The 18825-nt window shown below is 45.7% G+C and overlaps 1 protein-coding gene across 2 annotated transcripts in view; it reads left to right on the forward strand.

Annotated features, from left to right (window-relative positions):
- LOC144493158 (uncharacterized) overlaps positions 1 to 18434 on the forward strand; it is a 334243-nt gene extending 315809 nt beyond the window's left edge. The window contains exon 10 of one of the 2 annotated variants that reach the window (XM_078212064.1): positions 18156 to 18434. In XM_078212064.1, coding sequence (XP_078068190.1) covers positions 18156 to 18278 — 123 coding nt within the window. In that variant the 3' untranslated portion in view covers positions 18279 to 18434. The remainder of the gene's footprint in view (positions 1 to 18155) is intronic. The other variant, XM_078212058.1, reaches the window with a different exon arrangement.
- Positions 18435 to 18825: the final 391 nt, after the last annotated feature.

Below are 18825 nucleotides of genomic sequence, written 5' to 3' on the forward strand. Positions count from 1 at the left end.
TATTCTTGAAATCAGACAATGTTTTGGTCTCAACTACTTTCTGTGGTAGTGAATTCTACACATTCACCACTCACTGGGTGAAGAAATTTCTCCTCACTTCAGTTCTGAAAGGTTTACCCCTTATACAGAGTCTTGGTGAGGCCACACCTAGAATATTGTGTGCAGTTTTGGTCTTCTTTTCTGAGGAAGGATTTTCTTGCTCTCGAGAGAGTTTAGCGAAGGTTTACCAGGCTGATTCCGGGGATGGTGGGACTGATGTATGAGGAGAGATTAGGATTGTTTTCACTGGAGTTCAGATGAATGAGGGGGGAATCTCATACAGACTTAAAAAATTGTAACAGGACTAGACAAGGTAGACACAGAAAGGATGTCCCCGATGGTGTGGGAGTCCAGAACCAGAGGTCACAATCTGAGGATTCGGAGTAAACCATTTAGGATGGAGGCAAGGAGATATTTCTGCACCCAAAGAGTGGTGAGCTACAGGAAGTAGTTGATGCCAAAACATTGAATGTATTCAAGAGGCGGCTTGGGGTGAATGAGATCAAAGGTTATGGGGAGAAAGCAGGATTAGGCTATTGAGTTGGACGATGAACTATGATTGTAATGAATGGCAGAGGAAGCTCGAAGGGCCAAAACGCCGCCTCCTGCTCCTATCTTCTGTGTTTCTATGTTATCCTCAAACTATGAGGTTTTGGAATCCCCTACATTTGGAATATACTTTCTGAATCTACCCTATCTAACCCCATTAGAATTTTATAAGTTTCTATGAGATCCCCTCTCACTCTTCTAAATTCTAGTGAATAGAATCCTAACCGCTTTAGTCTCTCCTCATATGACAGACGTGCCATCCCAGGAATCAGCCTGGTAAACCTTCACTGTACTATAACAAGGGCATCCTTCCTCAGATAAGGACACCAAAAGTGCACACAGGCCTCATCAAAGCCCTATACAATTGCAGTAAAACATCCCTATTCCTATACTCAAATTTTCTCGCTATGAAGCCTACATACCATTTGCCTTCTTTACTGTCTGCTGTACCTGCACGCTTACTTTCAACGACTGATGCACAAGGACACCAAGGTCTCGCTGAGTATCCACCTCTCAATTTGCACCCATTCAAGTAATAATCTGTCTTCCTATTGCGGCACGGTAGCAGAGTGGTTAGCACTGCTGCTTCACAGCTCCAGGGACCTGGGTTCGATTCCCGGCTTGGGTCACTGTCTGTACGGAGTTTGCACATTCTCCTCGTGTCTGCGTGGGTTTCCTCCGGGTGCTCCGGTTTCCTCCCACAGTCCAAAGATGTGCGGGTTAGGTTGATTGGCCATACTAAAATTGCCCCTTAGTATCCTGAGATGCATAGGTTAGAGGGATTAGCGGGTAAATATATAGGGATATGAGGTATGGGCCTGGGTGGGATTGAGGTCGGTGCAGACTCGATGGGCCAAATGGCCTCTTTCTGCACTGTAGGGTTTCTATGATTCTATTGCTACCAAAGCAGATAACCTTACATTTATCCACATTATACTGCATCTGCCATGCACATGCCCACATACTTAAGCTGTCCAAATCACACTGAAACATCTCTGCAGCTCACCCTCCCACCCAACTTTGTATCTGCAATACATTTAGTTCTCTCTTCCAAATTCCAACCTTGTATTTAATTTAACAACAATATATTAATATATTAAGCGGTTATTGGATAGGCACATGGAGCACACCAGGATGATAGGGAGTGGGATAGCTTGATCTTGGTTTCTGATGAAGCTCGGCACAACATCGTGGGCCGAAGGGCCTGTTCTGTTCTGTACTGTTCTATATTCCAACGTTTTATTTAATTTAACAACAGAGCCTCCACAAACATCTGAGGTAGAGAATTGTAAAGATTCACAACCCTTTGAAAAAAGATTTCTCCTAATCTCAGTGCTAATTGATCAGCCTCTTATCCTGATACTGTATCCCTGTGTTTGCTTCCCCGACCAAAGTGAACTATATCTCAGTGTTCAACCTATCAAACCCCTTCAGAATGTTGTAGTTTTCAATGATATCGCCTCTTAATCTTCTAAACTCCTGAGAATATAACTCCAATTTACTCTCATCAGAGGACAACCCCTCATCGCAGATGCCAATTTAGTGAGTCTTTGCTGTGTCAGCTCTAATTCAACTATATGCTAACTGAAATTTGGAGACCAAAACTGCACTCATACAGTCTCACCAAAACTTTGTACAACTGTAGCAATACATCTTTATTCTTGTACTCTTACAATAAAGACAAATATGCCATTTACCTTCATAATTGCTTGCTGCATGCTAACTTTCTGTGTTCTTTATGCAAGCACACCCAAGTCCCTTTGTAAATCACCAATTACAAGTTTCTGTAATCTGAGATATATAGATGACACAGTAATTATGACAGGTTTTTGTTGTTCATTTTGGTACATTATTTCAGTCAGTTGGCAAATTAACAACTTAACAATGCTCCCTACTGAGCTCTCAATCAGCCAACCCCACACCCCTTTCCTGAAGCTGTATTTTCTCCTGAATTGTGACTAGAATTTGGATGAACTGTTCAGAAATTCCCAACACCCTAATGTGTAGAGTTACTCCCACTCAACGAATCTGAGCTGGTGAGATTTAAGATGGAGACATTCTACTGAGACACGTTGGCTTGGAAGTCTTACCATCTACAAACTCCGACATTCTGCTGGAGAAGCCAGCAGCAGAGCTTGGGCGCCATTGCGTAGGGTGCCCCGATCTTCCTGTCAATGGGAGACCTCCTCCCACCCCTCTTCTCACACATCAGAATCCTCCCCCCACACCCCCCAATCACCGGCGACATTGTCACCTCTCACCAACAGAGGAAGCCGGCATTGGGGCATCAGGACCTTCCCGATGAGTTCCCTGGTGGACATCTGACATGCCCGCCCCCCCCCCACCCCGCTACATCAAGCCCCTTTTGTGGCTCATCCTTGCATGCCCCCTCCTACTCCCCCCTTTGAACCCCCTCCTGCATGATGCCCCCTTGCGTAGCCCACCCCTGCACATGCCCCATGCACAATCCCCCCTTTGCATAGACCCCCCAGCAAATGCCCACTCGTCATCATGCATACCCCTACATCATAGCCCCACCCCCTTGGCACTGCCCAGGCACAATTATGGTACCCAATGGGCACTGACAGGGTTGCAGGCTTTGATGTCAGCCTTTTAATTGATCACAACCAGTGAGTAACCAGACAGAGTTTTCTTAAACAGCTAGTTTAATAAAGCTATAGCAAGGGTGCAGGGAATCTACAGTTCACATCCCTGTAGCGAGACAGACTGGCATATTCCAAGATACAAAGGCAATCAAAGTTTTCAAAATAGATTACAAGTAATTAGCATAAACCAATCACAATCACTTTACACTTGCTTCATTATAATAGCCAATCAGCATGAAAACTTCATAGTACAGCTCGTTTCTGTATCTGTGGACCAATCCCATTTTCCAATTACAGACGGCTGATTTATGTGCTTTGCCAGACTAATGGCCTTGGTGTCTGCCTGACACGGGTGAGGTCCCTGAGGATTGGAGGATAGCGAATGTGGTCCCGTTGTTTAAGAAGGGTAGCAGGGATAACCCAGGAAATTATAGGCCGGTGAGCTTGACATCCGTGGTAGGGAAGTTGTTGGAGAGGATTCTTAGAGACAGGATGTATGTGCATTTAGAACGGAACAATCTCATTAGTGACAGACAGCATGGTTTTGTAAGAGGGAGGTCGTGCCTTACAAATTTGGTGGAGTTTTTTGAGGAAGTGACAAAAACGGTTGATGAAGGAAAGGCCGTGGATGTCGTCTATATGGATTTCAGTAAGGCATTTGACAAAGTCCCACATGGCAGGTTGGTTAAGAAGATTAAGGCTCATGGGATACAAGGAGAAGTGGCTAGATAGGTGGAGAACTGACTTGGCCATAGGAAGAAGTTTAACAACACCAGGTTAAAGTCCAACAGGTTTATTTGGTAGCAAAAGCCACACAAGCTTTCGGAGCTCTAAGCCCCTTCTTCAGGTGAGTGGGAATTCTGTTCACAAACAGAGCATATAAAGACACAAACTCAATTTACATGAATAATGGTTGGAATGCGAATACTTACAACTAATCAAGTCTTTAAGAAACAAAACAATGTGAGTGGAGAGAGCATCAAGACAGGCTAAAAAGATGTGTATTGTCTCCAGACAAGACAGCCAGTGAAACTCTGCAGGTCCACGCAACTGTGGGAGTTACAAATAGTGTGACATGAACCCAATATCCCGGTTGAGGCCGTCCTCGTGTGTGCGGAACTTGGCTATCAGTTTCTGCTCAGCGACTCTGCGCTGTCGTGTGTCGCGAAGGCCGCCTTGGAGAACGCTTACCCGAATATCAGAGGCCGAATGCCCGTGACCGCTGAAGTGCTCCCCAACAGGAAGAGAACAGTCTTGCATTGTTAAACTTCTTACTGTGTTTACCCCAGTCCAACGCCAGCATCTCCACATCATGATTGGCCATAGGAGACAGAGGGTAGTGGTCGAAGGGTCTTTTTCCAGCTGGAGGTCTGTGACCAGTGGTGTTCCGCAGGGCTCTGTACTGGGACCTCTGCTATTTGTGATATATATAAACGATTTGGAAGAAGGTGTAACTGGTGTAATCAGCAAGTTTGCGGATGACACGAAGATGGCTGGACTTGCGGATAGCGAAGAGCATTGTCGGGCAATACAGCAGGATATAAATAGGCTGGAAAATTGGGCGGAGAGGTGGCAGATGGAGTTTAATCCGGATAAATGCGAAGTGATGCATTTTGGAAGAAATAATGTAGGGAGGAGTTATACAATAAATGGCAGAGTCATCAGGAGTATAGAAACACAGAGGGACCTAGGTGTGCAAGTCCACAAATCATTGAAGGTGACAACACAGGTGGAGAAGGTGATGAAGAAGGCATATGGTATGCTTGCCTTTATAGGACAGGGTATAGAGTATAAAAGCTGGAGTCTGATGATGCAGCTGTATAGAACGCTGGTTAGGCCACATTTGGAGTACTGCGTCCAGTTCTGGTCGCCACACTACCAGAAGGACGTGGAGGCGTTAGAACATAAGAACATAAGAAATAGGAGCAGGAGTAGGCCATCTAGCCCCTCGAGCCTGCCCCGCCATTCAATAAGATCATGGCTGATCTGATGTGGATCAGTACCACTTACCCGCCTGATCGCCATAACCCTTAATTCCCTTACCGATCAGGAATCCATCCATCCGCGCTTTAAACATATTCAGCGAGGTAGCCTCCACACCTCAGTGGGCAGAGAATTCCAGAGATTCACCACCCTCTGGGAGAAGAAGTTCCTCCTCAACTCTGTCTTAAACCGACCCCCCTTTATTTTGAGGCCGTGTCCTCTAGTTTTAACTTCCTTACTAAGTGGAAAGAATCTCTCCGCCTCCACCCTATCCAGCCCCCGCATTATCTTATAAGTCTCCATAAGATCCCCCCTCATCCTTCTAAACTCCGAGTACAAACCCAATCTCCTCAGCCTCTCCTCATAATCCAAACCCCTCATCTCCGGTATCAACCTGGTGAACCTTCTCTGCACTCCCTCCAATGCCAATATATCCTTCCTCATATAAGGGGACCAATACTGCACACAGTATTCCAGCTGCGGCCTCACCAATGCCCTGTACAGGTGCATCAAGACATCCCTGCTTTTATATTCTATCCCCCTCGCGATATAGGCCAACATCCCATTTGCCTTCTTGATCACCTGTTGTACCTGCAGACTGGGCTTTTGCGTCTCATGCACAAGGACCCCCAGGTCCCTTTGCACGGTAGCATGTTTTAATTTGTTTCCATTGAGATAGTAATCCCATTTGTTATTATTTCCTCCAAAGTGTATAACCTCGCATTTCTCAACGTTATACTCCATTTGCCATATCCTCGCCCACTCACTCAGCCTGTCCAAATCTCTCTGCAGATCTTCTCCGTCCTCCACACGATTCACTTTTCCACTTATCTTTGTGTCGTCTGCAAACTTCGTTACCCTACACTCCGTCCCCTCCTCCAGATCATCTATATAAATGGTAAATAGTTGCGGCCCGAGTACCGATCCCTGCGGCACGCCACTAGTTACCTTCCTCCAACCGGAAAAACACCCATTTATTCCGACTCTTTGCTTCCTGTCGGATAGCCAGTCCCCAATCCACTTTAACACACTACCCCCAACTCCGTGTGCCCTAATCTTCTTCAGCAGCCTTTTATGGGGCACCTTATCAAACGCCTTTTGGAAATCCAAAAACACCGCATCCACCGGTTCTCCTCCATCAACCGCCCTAGTCACATCTTCATAAAAATCCAACATGTTCGTCAAGCACGACTTTCCCCTCATGAATCCATGCTGCGTCTGATTGATCGAACCATTTCTATCCAGATGCCCTGCTATCTCCTCTTTAATAATGGATTCCAGCATTTTCCCTACTACAGACGTTAAGCTGACCGGCCTATAGTTACCCGCCTTTTGTCTCCTTCCTTTTTTAAACAGCGGCGTAACATTAGCCGTTTTCCAATCAACCGGCACTACCCCAGAATGCAACCAGTTTTGATAAATAATCACTAACGATTCCACTATTGCCTCTGACATTTCTTTCAATACCCTGGGATGCATCCCATCCGGACCCGGGGACTTGTCCACCTTCAGTCCCATTAGTCTACCCAGCACTGCCTCTCTGGTAACATTAATTGTATTAAGTATTTCTCCTGCTGCCAACCCTCTATCGTTAATATTTGGCAAACTATTTGTGTCCTCCACCGTGAAGACCGACACAAAAGTCTTAGAGAGAGTGCAGAGAAGGTTTACCAGGATGTTGCCTGGTATGGAGGGTCTTAGCTATGAGGAGAGATTGGGTAGACTGGGTTTGTTCTCCTTGGAAAGACGGAGAATGAGGGGAGATCTAATAGAGGTGTACAAGATTATGAAGGGTATAGATAGGGTGAACAGTGGGAAGCTTTTTCCCAGGTCGGAGGTGACGATCACGAGGGGTCACGGGCTCAAGCTGAGAGGGGCGAAGTATAACTCAGATATCAGAGGGACGTTTTTTACACAGCGGGTGGTGGGGGCCTGGAATGCGCTGCCAAGTAGGGTGGTGGAGGCAGGCACGCTGACATCGTTTAAGACTTACCTGGATAGTCACATGAGCAGCCTGGGAATGGAGGGATACAAACGATTGGTCTAGTTGGACCAAGGAGCGGCACAGGCTTGGAGGGCCGAAGGGCCTGTTTCCTGTGCTGTACTGTTCTTTGCTCTTTGTGAAGGGTCTTAAGAAGATCTTTGTTTATCAGCCTGTGTGATTTTTAAACTTGTGAGACTATTAACCCTTTCAGCCAGGGTGCCAAGTGGGCACTGTCCGGCTATGCCCCTGACCACTCCGGGGGCTTCAATGACCTCCGATCCCTTTGGTGTGGCCATGGCCCCTGGTCTCCTCTGCTCCTACTGAGCAGTAGTGATTCTTGCAGGCATAACGTCCATCTTAGGTTTTACTAATAGGGCCATAGAGTACAAGAGTAAGGAGGTAATGTTGAACTTGTGTAAGACACTAGTTTTGGGTGCCATATTTGAAGAAGAATGTGAAGGCATTGGAAAGAGTGCAGAGGAGATTCACAGGAATGATTCTTGGGATTAAAGAACTGGAGCTATGAGGATAGATTAGAGAGTTTGGGTCTCCCGGGAGGTGGTGGGAGCAGGTATGATAGCGGCATTTAGACAAATACATTAATAGGATGAGAATGGGAGGATACGGACCCTGAAAGCGCATGTGGTCGGGATCACACTGGAAACTGGCCAGTATGTAATTTTAATCTATTTTGAATATTATTTGAATGTGATTACCGGGCCCGGCACTGAATTCTCCGAGCCCGATAGCATCTCCCATCCTGCCTGTGCAACTTCAGTCCAGTGGAGTTTAGAGTAGTTCCCCACTTTTGGGGAGCTCGTGGCCTGACTCTGCTGGAATGAAGGGAGACAATTGGGGCCCCCCAGGGGTTGGGCGGTGGGGAGATGGTGCCTCCTGGGCATGGGCATCCTGACAGTGCCAGCCTGTGCCCCTGGCATTGCCCACAGGGCAAAGTGCCCATGCCTAGGGGCACCTCGGCAATGCCCACCAGGCAGTGCCAAGGGGGCGATCGGTGGGGTGGCTCGCTGCCACTCTGCATTGAGATCCAGTCGAGACTGGAGGGAGGCCAGCAGTCAGGGCAGCTGGGGGGTCTGCCTCCCGTGGGGGTGGCTGCCTGGGTGGGGGGGAATCGTCACCGCTGGGGGAGGGTGCTCCTGGATGGGGGTGGGGATCAGGGCTGGCCCAGAAATGATTGTGGGGGCCGTGATCGGGAGTCCCGGGCTGGCCAGCTCAATCGCTGGCCAGCAAACCAGAGGCTGATAGTTCGGGGCCACTGCGCAGAGGGCCGGAACTGTCAGACTCTGGCGTGATTGGCCTCAGCTTTTAATTATATTCATGATTGTGACCTCTGAATTGCACAGAGTGTGGGAGATTCGAGTCTGAACTCCCACTGGAAAAACAATTGTGATTTACATCTGTTTTCCCGCAAATTCAGCACTTAGAACTTTTTTGGGAGAATCGCCCCCCACAGCTTCACAGCTCCAGGGTCCTGGGTTCGATTCCCGGCTTGGGTCACTGTCTGTGTGGAGTTTGCACATTCTCCTCGTGTCTGCGTGGGTTTCCTCCGGGTGCTCCGGTTTCCTCCCACAGTCCAAAGATATGCGGGTCAGGTTGATTGGCCACACTAAAAATTGCCCTTCGTGTCCTGAGATGCGTAGGTTAGAGGGATTAGTGGGTAAATATGTAGGGATGTGGGGGTAGGGCCTGGGTGGGATTGTGGTCGGTGCAGACTCGATGGGCCGAATGGCCTCTTTCTGTACTGTAGGGTTTCTTTCTTTCTTTCTAATGTTTTGGCTGAACTGCTTTCTTGGTAGCGAATTCCACAGGCTCACCATTCTATGGATGAAGAAATTTCTCCTCATCTCAGTCCTAAGTGGTTTACCCTGTATTCCAGACAGTGAACATTCTTCCTGCATCTACTCTGTCTAGTCCTGTTAGAATCTTATAGGTTACTATGAGATCACCTCACATTCTTCTAAACCACAGAAAATATAATCCTAACCATCTCAATCTCTCCTCATACGTCATCTCCGCCATCCCAGGAATCAGTCTGGTAAACCTTTTATGCTATAGAGATAATCCATTCCCTCTATGGCAAGAACATCTTTCCTCAGCTAAAGAGACCAAAATATTCCAGGTATGGCCGCACCAAGGCCCTGTATAATTGTAGCAAGACTTCCCTGTTCCTACACTTGAATCCTCGTGCTATGAAGATCAACATACCATTTGCCTTCTTTACTGCATGTTGCACCTGCATGCATACGTTCAGTGACTGGTGTACACCACAGCCATGGCCAAGGTACACTTGCAAACACTAGTTGAAAACTACTGATGTACAAAGATACACTGAGGTGACTTTCCTCTGTGGGGATTTACTTGTCCTCTGCTTTTCAATACATTGCGAGCAATAATTGTCACCAATTGTGATGCAGTGGAGACTGGTCCATTTTATACTTCAAGACAGTTTTGACAGAAACTGGGTCTATTTTACCGCCTTTGTTTTGTACAGAGGATTGCATGTGACGGCAAGGGTTTAGTTGTTGCAAGGAAGTGGAGTGTAGATAATAGCTCAAGACCTGAAGGTGAAGAATGAATGATTCCACACAACTACCTGGTGTTTTGTACAGATCATTTAAACCATGTAACAAAGCTGCATTTGTCCAGCTATGGTGAGGTGTAGTATATGAGTGTTCTACGTGGGGTTCAGTGTGAACGTTCAAACGCTGCTCACAGCCTCTGTGACTGAAATGATTATCTTCTTCCATCAGCTCCTTGACTTGAAAATGTATTAAATTTAATCCATTGACTCAAAGCTTGGAAACGTAAATTATTTATCAGTTGGATGATATAGATTTATTTGAAACCGACAGCACCCCATTTCCTGGTAACATCTGTACTCTGTTTCTGACTGTTTCTTCATGGAAGTCCTCCCATTGTTCAATGACTGTTTTACAATGTACTTTGGCCAGCTCCCATTTAATCTCCATGAGCTTCACTCTCCTACTCGTCGATATTTTATCTTTACATTTCCCCAATCTTATATTCTAAACCCACCATATTTGGACCACCCTTCCTGGGATACCCTCTTCCTATTCCCACTTCCTGCCCCCGGGTAAAATATTTTCCACTTGCCCCACGTAGACATCTTTTCATACTCATTTGGCCGAAATCACTACAGTCAACAAATGATTTTTATCAATGAGAAAGGACTGTACTATGGGACTGTCCATCAGGGAAGGAATGCAAACACCGAGTTATTACAGCGAGACTGGTGATGGACTGGGCAGGAATGTGGTAAATTATTGTCACCAATGGCTGAAATGCACAGCATAACCCTGGGAAACCTATCAGGTAAGAATGGACTATCAAGAGCACCCCAAGGGACTAAGGGAAAATATCCAGATTTCACAGGGCATTTACCCAAATAGTTGGGGAGAGACGTACTGTCTTATGGAGATAGATGAATTTACACGCTGGGTGGAAGCATCCCTGGCAAGGGACTGTACTGCCGACACCAGTGCTGATTTTTAAGTGAGGAAACTTGAGTCTGCCCCACAGCCAAGGCACATTTGCAGGCTTCTCACACCAGTTGGGAACGAGAGCGCACAGACTGAAAATAATGAGAAAGTGGGATAAAAGTGACATGAGGAAAAATATTTTCACCCAGAGGATGGTTGGAGTTTGGAACGAACTTCCTGAAAGGGCTGGACATAGATTCGAACATAAACTAACCAAATGAGTCCATATTAGAAGGAGCGCCAGGCTGTACAGTACATTTCAGAAAATATTTTTCAAGAATAGACTAATTGCAATTATTAGTGTAACTACTTGAAAGTAAATTCAGTTTCATAGATTATTCTGTTTGTAATAAATAAATGATTTGGAGGAAAATGTAACTGGATTGATTAGTAAGTTTGCGGACGACACAAAGGTTGGTGGATTTGCAGATAGCGATGAGGACCATCAGAGGATACAGCAGTTGGAGACTTGGATGGAGAGATGGCAGATGCAGTTTAATCCGGACAAATGTGAGGTAATGCATTTTGGAAGGTCTAATACAGATAGGAAATATACAGTAAATGGCAGAACCCTTAAGAGTATTGATAGGCAAAGGGATCTGGGTGTATAGGTACACAGGTCACTGAAAGTGGCAATGCACGTGGAGAAGGTAGTCAAGAAAGCATACGGCATGTTTGCCTTCATCAGCCGGGGTATTGAGTTTAAAAATTGACAAGTCATGTTACAGAATGTTATAGAACCTTAGTTAGGCCGCACTTGGAATATAGTGTTCAATTCTGGTCGCCACACTACGAGAAGGATGTGGAGGCTTTGGAGAGGGTACAGAAAAGATTTACCAGGATGTTGCCTGGTATGGAGGGCATTAGCTAGGAGGAGAGGTTGGAAAAACTTTGTTTGTTCTCACTGGAGCAACGGAAGTTGAGGGGAGACCTGATAGAAGTCTACAAGATTATGAGAGGCATGGACAGAGTGGATAGTCAGAAGCTTTTTCCCAGGGTGGAAGAGTCAATTACTGGGGGCATAGGTTTAAGGTGCAAGAGGCAAGGTTTAAAAGAGATGTACGAGGCAGATTTTTTTTTACACAGAGTTGGTGGGTGCCTGGAACTCGTTGCAGAGGGAGGTAGTGGAAGCGGATACAGTAGTGACTTTTAAGGGGCGTCTTGACAAGTACATGAATGAGATGGGAATAGAGGGATATGGTCCCCGGAAGGGTAGGGGGTTTTAGTTCAATTGGGCAGCATGGTCGGTGCAGGCTTGGAAGGCCGAAGGGCCTGTTCCTGTGCTGTAATTTTCTTTGTTCTTATAATTATAATCATAATTGCTTTTGCAATTATGCAAAAGGTAATTGGATTGCTATCTGAAAAGAAATAACGTGCAAGGTTATGGGGATAACGCAGGGGAATAGGATTAGGTAGAATGCTCTTTCAGCAAGCTAGTGCAGATTCAATGGGCCAAATGGCATCCTTCTTTACGGTAAAGATTCTGTGAAACCTTGTGTGGAAAAGATCTGCACATATTTGCTGAGAATAATTTAAGTTATTACACTGTGTGGCATATTTTATCAAATAAATTCCATTGTTCCTGATGACTACACCTGTGGGGAGTGCACCTGGCTGCAGCTCCTGGGAGACCGAGTTAGGGAGCTGGAGCTGGATGCACCCTGGTATGGAAGGGCTTAGTTATGAGGAGAGATTGGGTAAACTGGGGTTGTTCTCACTGGAAAGATGGAGGATGAGGGGTGACCTAATAGAGGTGTATAAAATTATGAAAGGCATAGATAGGGTGAACGGTGGGAAGCTTTTTCCCAGGTCGGTGGTGACGTTCACGAGGGGTCATAGGTTCAAGGGGAGGGGAGTGGGGGGGCGGAGGTTTAACATGGATATCAGAAGGACGTATTTTACAGAGGGTGGTGGGGGCCTGGAATGCGCTGCCGGGCAAGGTGGTGGAAGTGGACACACTGGGAACATTTAAGACTTATCTAGATAGCCACATGAACGGAGTGGGAATGGAGGGATACAAAAGAATGGTCTAGTTTGGACCAGGGAGCGGTGCGGGCTTGGAGGGCCGAAGGGCCTGTTCCTGTGCTGTATTGTTCTTTATTTTAATCAAATTAATTTGCCTCAAAATAGGGCAATGGTAATAGTGCATTCCACCATGAGCAAAGTCTACCAAAATATATATGGACTTCAGTAAGGCCTTTGATTGAGTTCCACATGGTAAGCTGCTCTGGAAGTTAGATCACATGGAATCCAGGGAGAGTTGGCAAATTTGATGTACAATTGGCTTGATGGTAGGAAGCAGAGGGTAATGGTGGATGGATGCTTGTCAGATTGGAGCCCTTTGACTAGTGGTGTGCCTCAGGGGTCAGTGCTGGGCCCATTGTTCCGACGTGCCACAGTGAAAAACCGCAGACCTCCTCAGAAGACAAACACGGGACATAGCGTACAGAGTACCCTTCGTCGTCCAGTACTTCCCCGAAATGGAGAAGCTGTGACATCTTCTCCAGAGCCTTCAACATGTCATCGATTAAGACGAATGTCTCACCCACACCTCCACTACTTGCCTTCAAACAACCACGCAACCTCAAACAGAACATTGTACGCCGCAAACTACCCAGTCTTCAGGAGAACAGTGACCAGTATACTTCAATGCCAGGAGTATTCGCAATAAAGTGGGTGAACTTGCAGCGTGGATCAGTACCTGGGACTTCGATGTTGTGGCTATTTCAGAGACATGGATAGAGCAGGGGCAGGAATGGATGCTGCAGGTCCCGGGGTTCAAATGTTTTAGTCGAAGTAGGGAAGGAGGTAGAAGAGGGGGAGGGGTAGCATTATTGGTCAGAGATTGTATCACAGTGTCAGAGAGGAGGTTTGATGAGGACTTATCTGTTGAGGTAGTATGGGCGGAGATTAGAAATAGGAGAGGAGAGGTCACCCTGTTGGGAGTCTTTTATAGACCTCCTAAAAGTTCTAGAGAGGTTGAGGAAAGGATTGCGGAGTCAATCCTGCTTAGGAGTGAAAGTAATAGGGCAATTGTTATGGGGGATTTTAACTTGACTAATATTGACTGGAATTGTTATAGCTCTAGCTCGTTAGAGGGGTCAGTTTTTGTTCAAAGCGTGCAGGAAGGTTTTTTGACTCAGTATGTAGACAGGCCAACTAGAGGTGAGGCTATATTGGATCTGGTGCTGGGAAATGAGCCAGACCAGGTGCTAGACTTGGAAGTTGGTGTGCATTTTGGTGATAGTGACCACAATTCGGTTACGTTCACCTTAGTGATGGAAAGGGATAGGCATGAACCTCGGGCCAGTGGTTTTAGCTGGGGGAAGGGTAATTATGAGGCTATTAGGAGAGAATTAGGAAACATAGGTTGGACTAGGAGTTTACAGGGACTGGGAACGTCCGACATGTGGAGTTTTTTCAAGGAGCAGCTACTGCGAGTCTGTGATAGGTATGTCCCTGTCAGGCAAGGAGGAATTGGTAGGGCTAGGGAACCGTGGTGCACCAAAAAAGTTTCTTTGTTGGTTAAAAAGAAAAAGGAGGCTTATGTTCGGATGAGACGTGAGCACTCGGGTAGTGCACTAGAAAGCTTTAGATTGGCTAAGAGGGAGTTGAAGAGCGAGCTTAGAAGGGCTAAAAGGGGACATGAGAAGACTTTGGCGGATAGGGTTAAAGAGAATCCTAAGGCGTTCTATAGGTATGTCAAGAACAGAAGGTTGGTTAGGGCAAGTTTAGGGCCAGTTATAGATGGCAGAGGGAAGTTATGTGTGGAACCGGAGGAGATTGGTGAAGCATTGAACCAATATTTCTCTTCGGTGTTCACGCAAGGGGACATGAATATAGCTGAGGAGGACACTGGGTTGCAGGGGAGTAGAATAGACAGTATTACAGTTGATAAGGAGGATGTGCAGGATATTCTGGAGGGTCTGAAAATAGATAAATCCCCTGGTCCGGATGGGATTTATCCAAGGATTCTCTGGGAGGCAAGAGAAGTGATTGCAGAGCCTCTGGCTCTGATCTTCAGGTCGTCGTTGGCCTCTGGTATAGTACCAGAAGATTGGAGGTTAGCGAATGTTGTCCCATTGTTTAAGAAGGGGAACAGAGACTTCCCCGGGAATTATAGACCGGTGAGTCTCACTTCTGTTGTCGGCAAGATGTTGGAAAAAATTATAAGGGATAGGATTTATAGTTATTTGGAGAGTAATGAATTGATAGGTGATAGTCAGCATGGTTTTGTGGCAGGTAGGTCGTGCCTTACTAACCTTATTGAGTTTTTTGAGAAAGTGACCAAGGAGGTGGATGGGGGCAAGGCAGTGGACGTGGTATATATGGATTTTAGTAAGGCGTTTGATAAGGTTCACCATGGTAGGCTTCTGCAGAAAATGCAGATGTATGGGATTGGGGGTGATCTAGGAAATTGGATCAGGAATTGGCTAGCGGATAGGAAACAGAGGGTGGTGGTTGATAGTAAATATTCATCATGGAGTGCGGTTACAAGTGGTGTACCTCAGGGATCTGTTTTGGGGCCACTGCTGTTTGTAATATTTATTAATGATCTGGATGAGGGTATAGTTGGGTGGATTAGCAAATTTGCTGATGACACCAAAGTCGGTGGTGTGGTAGACAGTGAGGAAGGGTGTCGTAGTTTGCAGGAAGACTTAGACAGGTTGCAAAGTTGGGCCGAGAGGTGGCGGATGGAGTTTAATGCGGAGAAGTGTGAGGTAATTCACTTTGGTAGGAATAACAGATGTGTTGAGTATAGGGCTAACGGGAGGACTTTGAATAGTGTGGAGGAGCAGAGGGATCTAGGTGTATGTGTGCATAGATCCCTGAAAGTTGGGAATCAAGTAGATAAGGTTGTTAAGAAGGCATATGGTGTCTTGGCGTTTATTGGTAGGGGGATTGAATTTAGGAGTCGTAGCGTTATGTTGCAACTGTACACAACTCTGGTGCGGCCGCACTTGGAGTACTGTGTGCAGTTCTGGTCCCCACATTACAGGAAGGATGTGGAGGCTTTGGAGAGGGTGCAGAGGAGGTTTACCAGGATGTTGCCTGGTATGGAGGGGAGATCCTATGAGGAGAGGCTGAGGGATTTGGGATTGTTTTCGCTGGAAAGGCGGCGGCTAAGAGGGGATCTTATTGAAACATATAAGATGATTAGAGGTTTAGATAGGGTGGATAGTGATAGCCTTTTTCCTCTGATGGAGAAATCCAGCACGAGGGGGCATGGCTTTAAATTGAGGGGGGGTAGTTATAGAACCGATGTCAGGGGTAGGTTCTTTACCCAGAGGGTGGTGAGGGATTGGAATGCCCTGCCAGCATCAGTAGTAAATGCGCCTAGTTTGGGGGCATTTAAGAGATCCGTAGATAGGTTCATGGACGAAAAGAAATTGGTTTAGGTTGGAGGGTCACAGTTTTTTTTTTTTTAAACTGGTCGGTGCAACATCGTGGGCCGAAGGGCCTGTTCTGCGCTGTAATGTTCTATGTTCTATGACACCACACAACCCTGCCACAGCAACCTCTGCAAGACATGCCGGATCATTGACACGGATGCCATCATCTTACACAAGAACATCATCCACCAGGTACACACTCTTGTGACTCAGCCAACATTGTCTACCTGACATGCTCCAGGAAAGGATGTCCCAAGGCAGGGTACATTGGCGAGACCTTGCAGATGCTACGACAACGGATGAATGGATACCGCTCAACAATCACCAGGGAGGAGTGTTCTCTTCCTGTCGGGGAACACTTCAGCAGTCAAGGGCATTCAGCCTCTGATCTTCGGGTAAGCGTTCTCCAAGGCGGCCTTCACGACACACGACAACGCAGAATCACTGACCAGAAACTGATACAGTAAGAAGTCTCACAACACCAGGTTAAAGTCCAACAGGTTTATTTGGTGGTACAAGCCACTAGTTTTCGGAGCGCTGCTCCTTCATCAGGCAAGTGGGGTTTCAGTTCACAAACAAGGTATATAAAGATTTACAAAATAATGGTTGGAATGCGAATCAGAAATTGGAATGGAATCAGAAATTGATAGCCAAATTCCGCACATATGAGGACAGCCTCAACCGGGATCTTGGATTCATGTCACACTATCTGTAACCCCAACGACTTGCCTGGGTTTGCAAAATCTCACTAACTGTCCTGGCTGGAGACAATTCACACCTCTTTAACCTGTGCTTAACCCTCTCTCCACTCACATTGTCTGCATCTGTAAAGACTTGATTACCTGTTAAGACTCGCATTCCAACCATTATCTTGTAATTGAGTTTGTGTCTATATATGCCCTGTTTGTGAACTGAACTCTTCACTCACCTGATGAAGGGGCAACACTCCGAAAGCTCGTGCTACCAAATAAACCTGTTGGACTTTAACCTGGTGTTGTGAGACTACTTACTGTGCCTACCCCAGTCCAATGCCGGTAATTCCACATCATGAGCCAATTGTTGTTTATTATCTATAATCAACAATTTGGATGAGAATGTACAAGGCACGATCAGTAAGTTTGCAGATGGCACTAAAATAGGTGTATTGTAGACAGTGAGGAAAGTTATCAAAAATTGCAGCAGGATCTTGATCAGCTGGGGAAGTGGCCGAGAAATGGCAAATGGATCTTAATACACATAAGCGTGAAGTGTTGCATTTTGGAAAGACAAGTCAAGGTAGGACTTTCACGGTGAATGATAGGACCTTATGGCATATCGTGGAACGGAGGGACCTTGGAATTCACAGTTCTCTAAAAGTGGAGTCACAGGTAGATAGGCAGTGAAGAAGGCTTTTGGCATGCTGGCCTTCATCAGTCAGGGCATTGAGTAGAGAAGTTATGTTGCAGTTGTACAGGACGTTGTTGAGGCCGCACCTGGAGTATTGTGTTCGGTTTTGGTCGCATTGCTATAGGAAAGATATTATTACACTGGAGAGAGTGCAGAAGAGATTTACATGTTGCCAGGACTGAAGGGACTGAGTTAAAGGGAGAGATTGGGCAGGCTAGAACAATTTTCTTTGGAGCATAGGTGACTGAGGGGTGATCTTATAGGGGTGTATAAGATCATGAGGGGCATGGATAGGGTGAATGCACTCAGTCTTTTTGTTAGGGTTGGGGAATTGTGAACTAGAAGGCATAGGTTTAAGTTAAGAGAGGAAAGAATTAATGAGAACCTAAGGAACAACTTTTTTACACAGGTGGTATGTATGTGGAATGAGCTGCCGGAGGAAGTGGTTAAAACAGGGACATTGACAGCATTTAAAAGGCATTCGGACAGATACATGGATAGGAAAGGTTTAGAGGGAAATGGACCAAATGTAGGTAAGTAGGGTTCGCTTAGATGACATTTTGGTCAGCATGGACCAGTTTGGGCTGAAGGGCCTGTCTCTGTGCCATAGTTTCTATGATATGTCAGATTTGAGCAATTGTAATCTTAATGTAATGTGGCAAATATTAATTTTTCAATGTTACTTTTTTTATTACAGGAACAAAAACAAACGCAGGAAAAGCATGATAGGAAACAACAGAAAATCAGGTGCATTTTGCAATATGATGAGCCACCACCCCCCTGGAGCCCCCCTAATAAAACAATACCATTTGGAAAATAAAACATGACATATTTGCTTTACAATGACATGGAGTAATTTTTTACCTATATCTTTTTACCATGAAACCTTATGTGGAACATATCTGTATGCATTTGCTTCCAATAAAGTTATTATGTAACACAATACTTCATCAAATAAAATAGGTATAGTACAATCACTTAATTGTCAAGCAATTATTTTCCAAATTTCAATGGAAAATTTGTGATTTCCTGTACATGGATTTTAAGTGAAATGCCAAAGAAGAAAGAAAATACCTTACACAACCTTGGGACATCGCAAAATAGCTGATTAAATACTTTGGAAGTATAGCAATAGAGAAAACACGTAATGCAGTAACCAATACATGCACAGTAAAGTTTCAAAAGCAGCAATACGATAAATGACTAGTGTGGCCAGGCAGGCCACCTAAGATGGCGACTTACAAAAGAACACTGGGATAATTGGCCAAGTACAGAAACTGACAGGCTGCAACTTAAAGGACAGAGATAAAGCTCAGACAACCGAATACACAGGAAATAGGCCATCTCAAAGACAATGGACACTCTCT

This window comes from Mustelus asterias, chromosome 1 (assembly GCF_964213995.1).
Source record: "Mustelus asterias chromosome 1, sMusAst1.hap1.1, whole genome shotgun sequence".
NCBI classification, from domain to species: domain Eukaryota; kingdom Metazoa; phylum Chordata; class Chondrichthyes; order Carcharhiniformes; family Triakidae; genus Mustelus; species Mustelus asterias.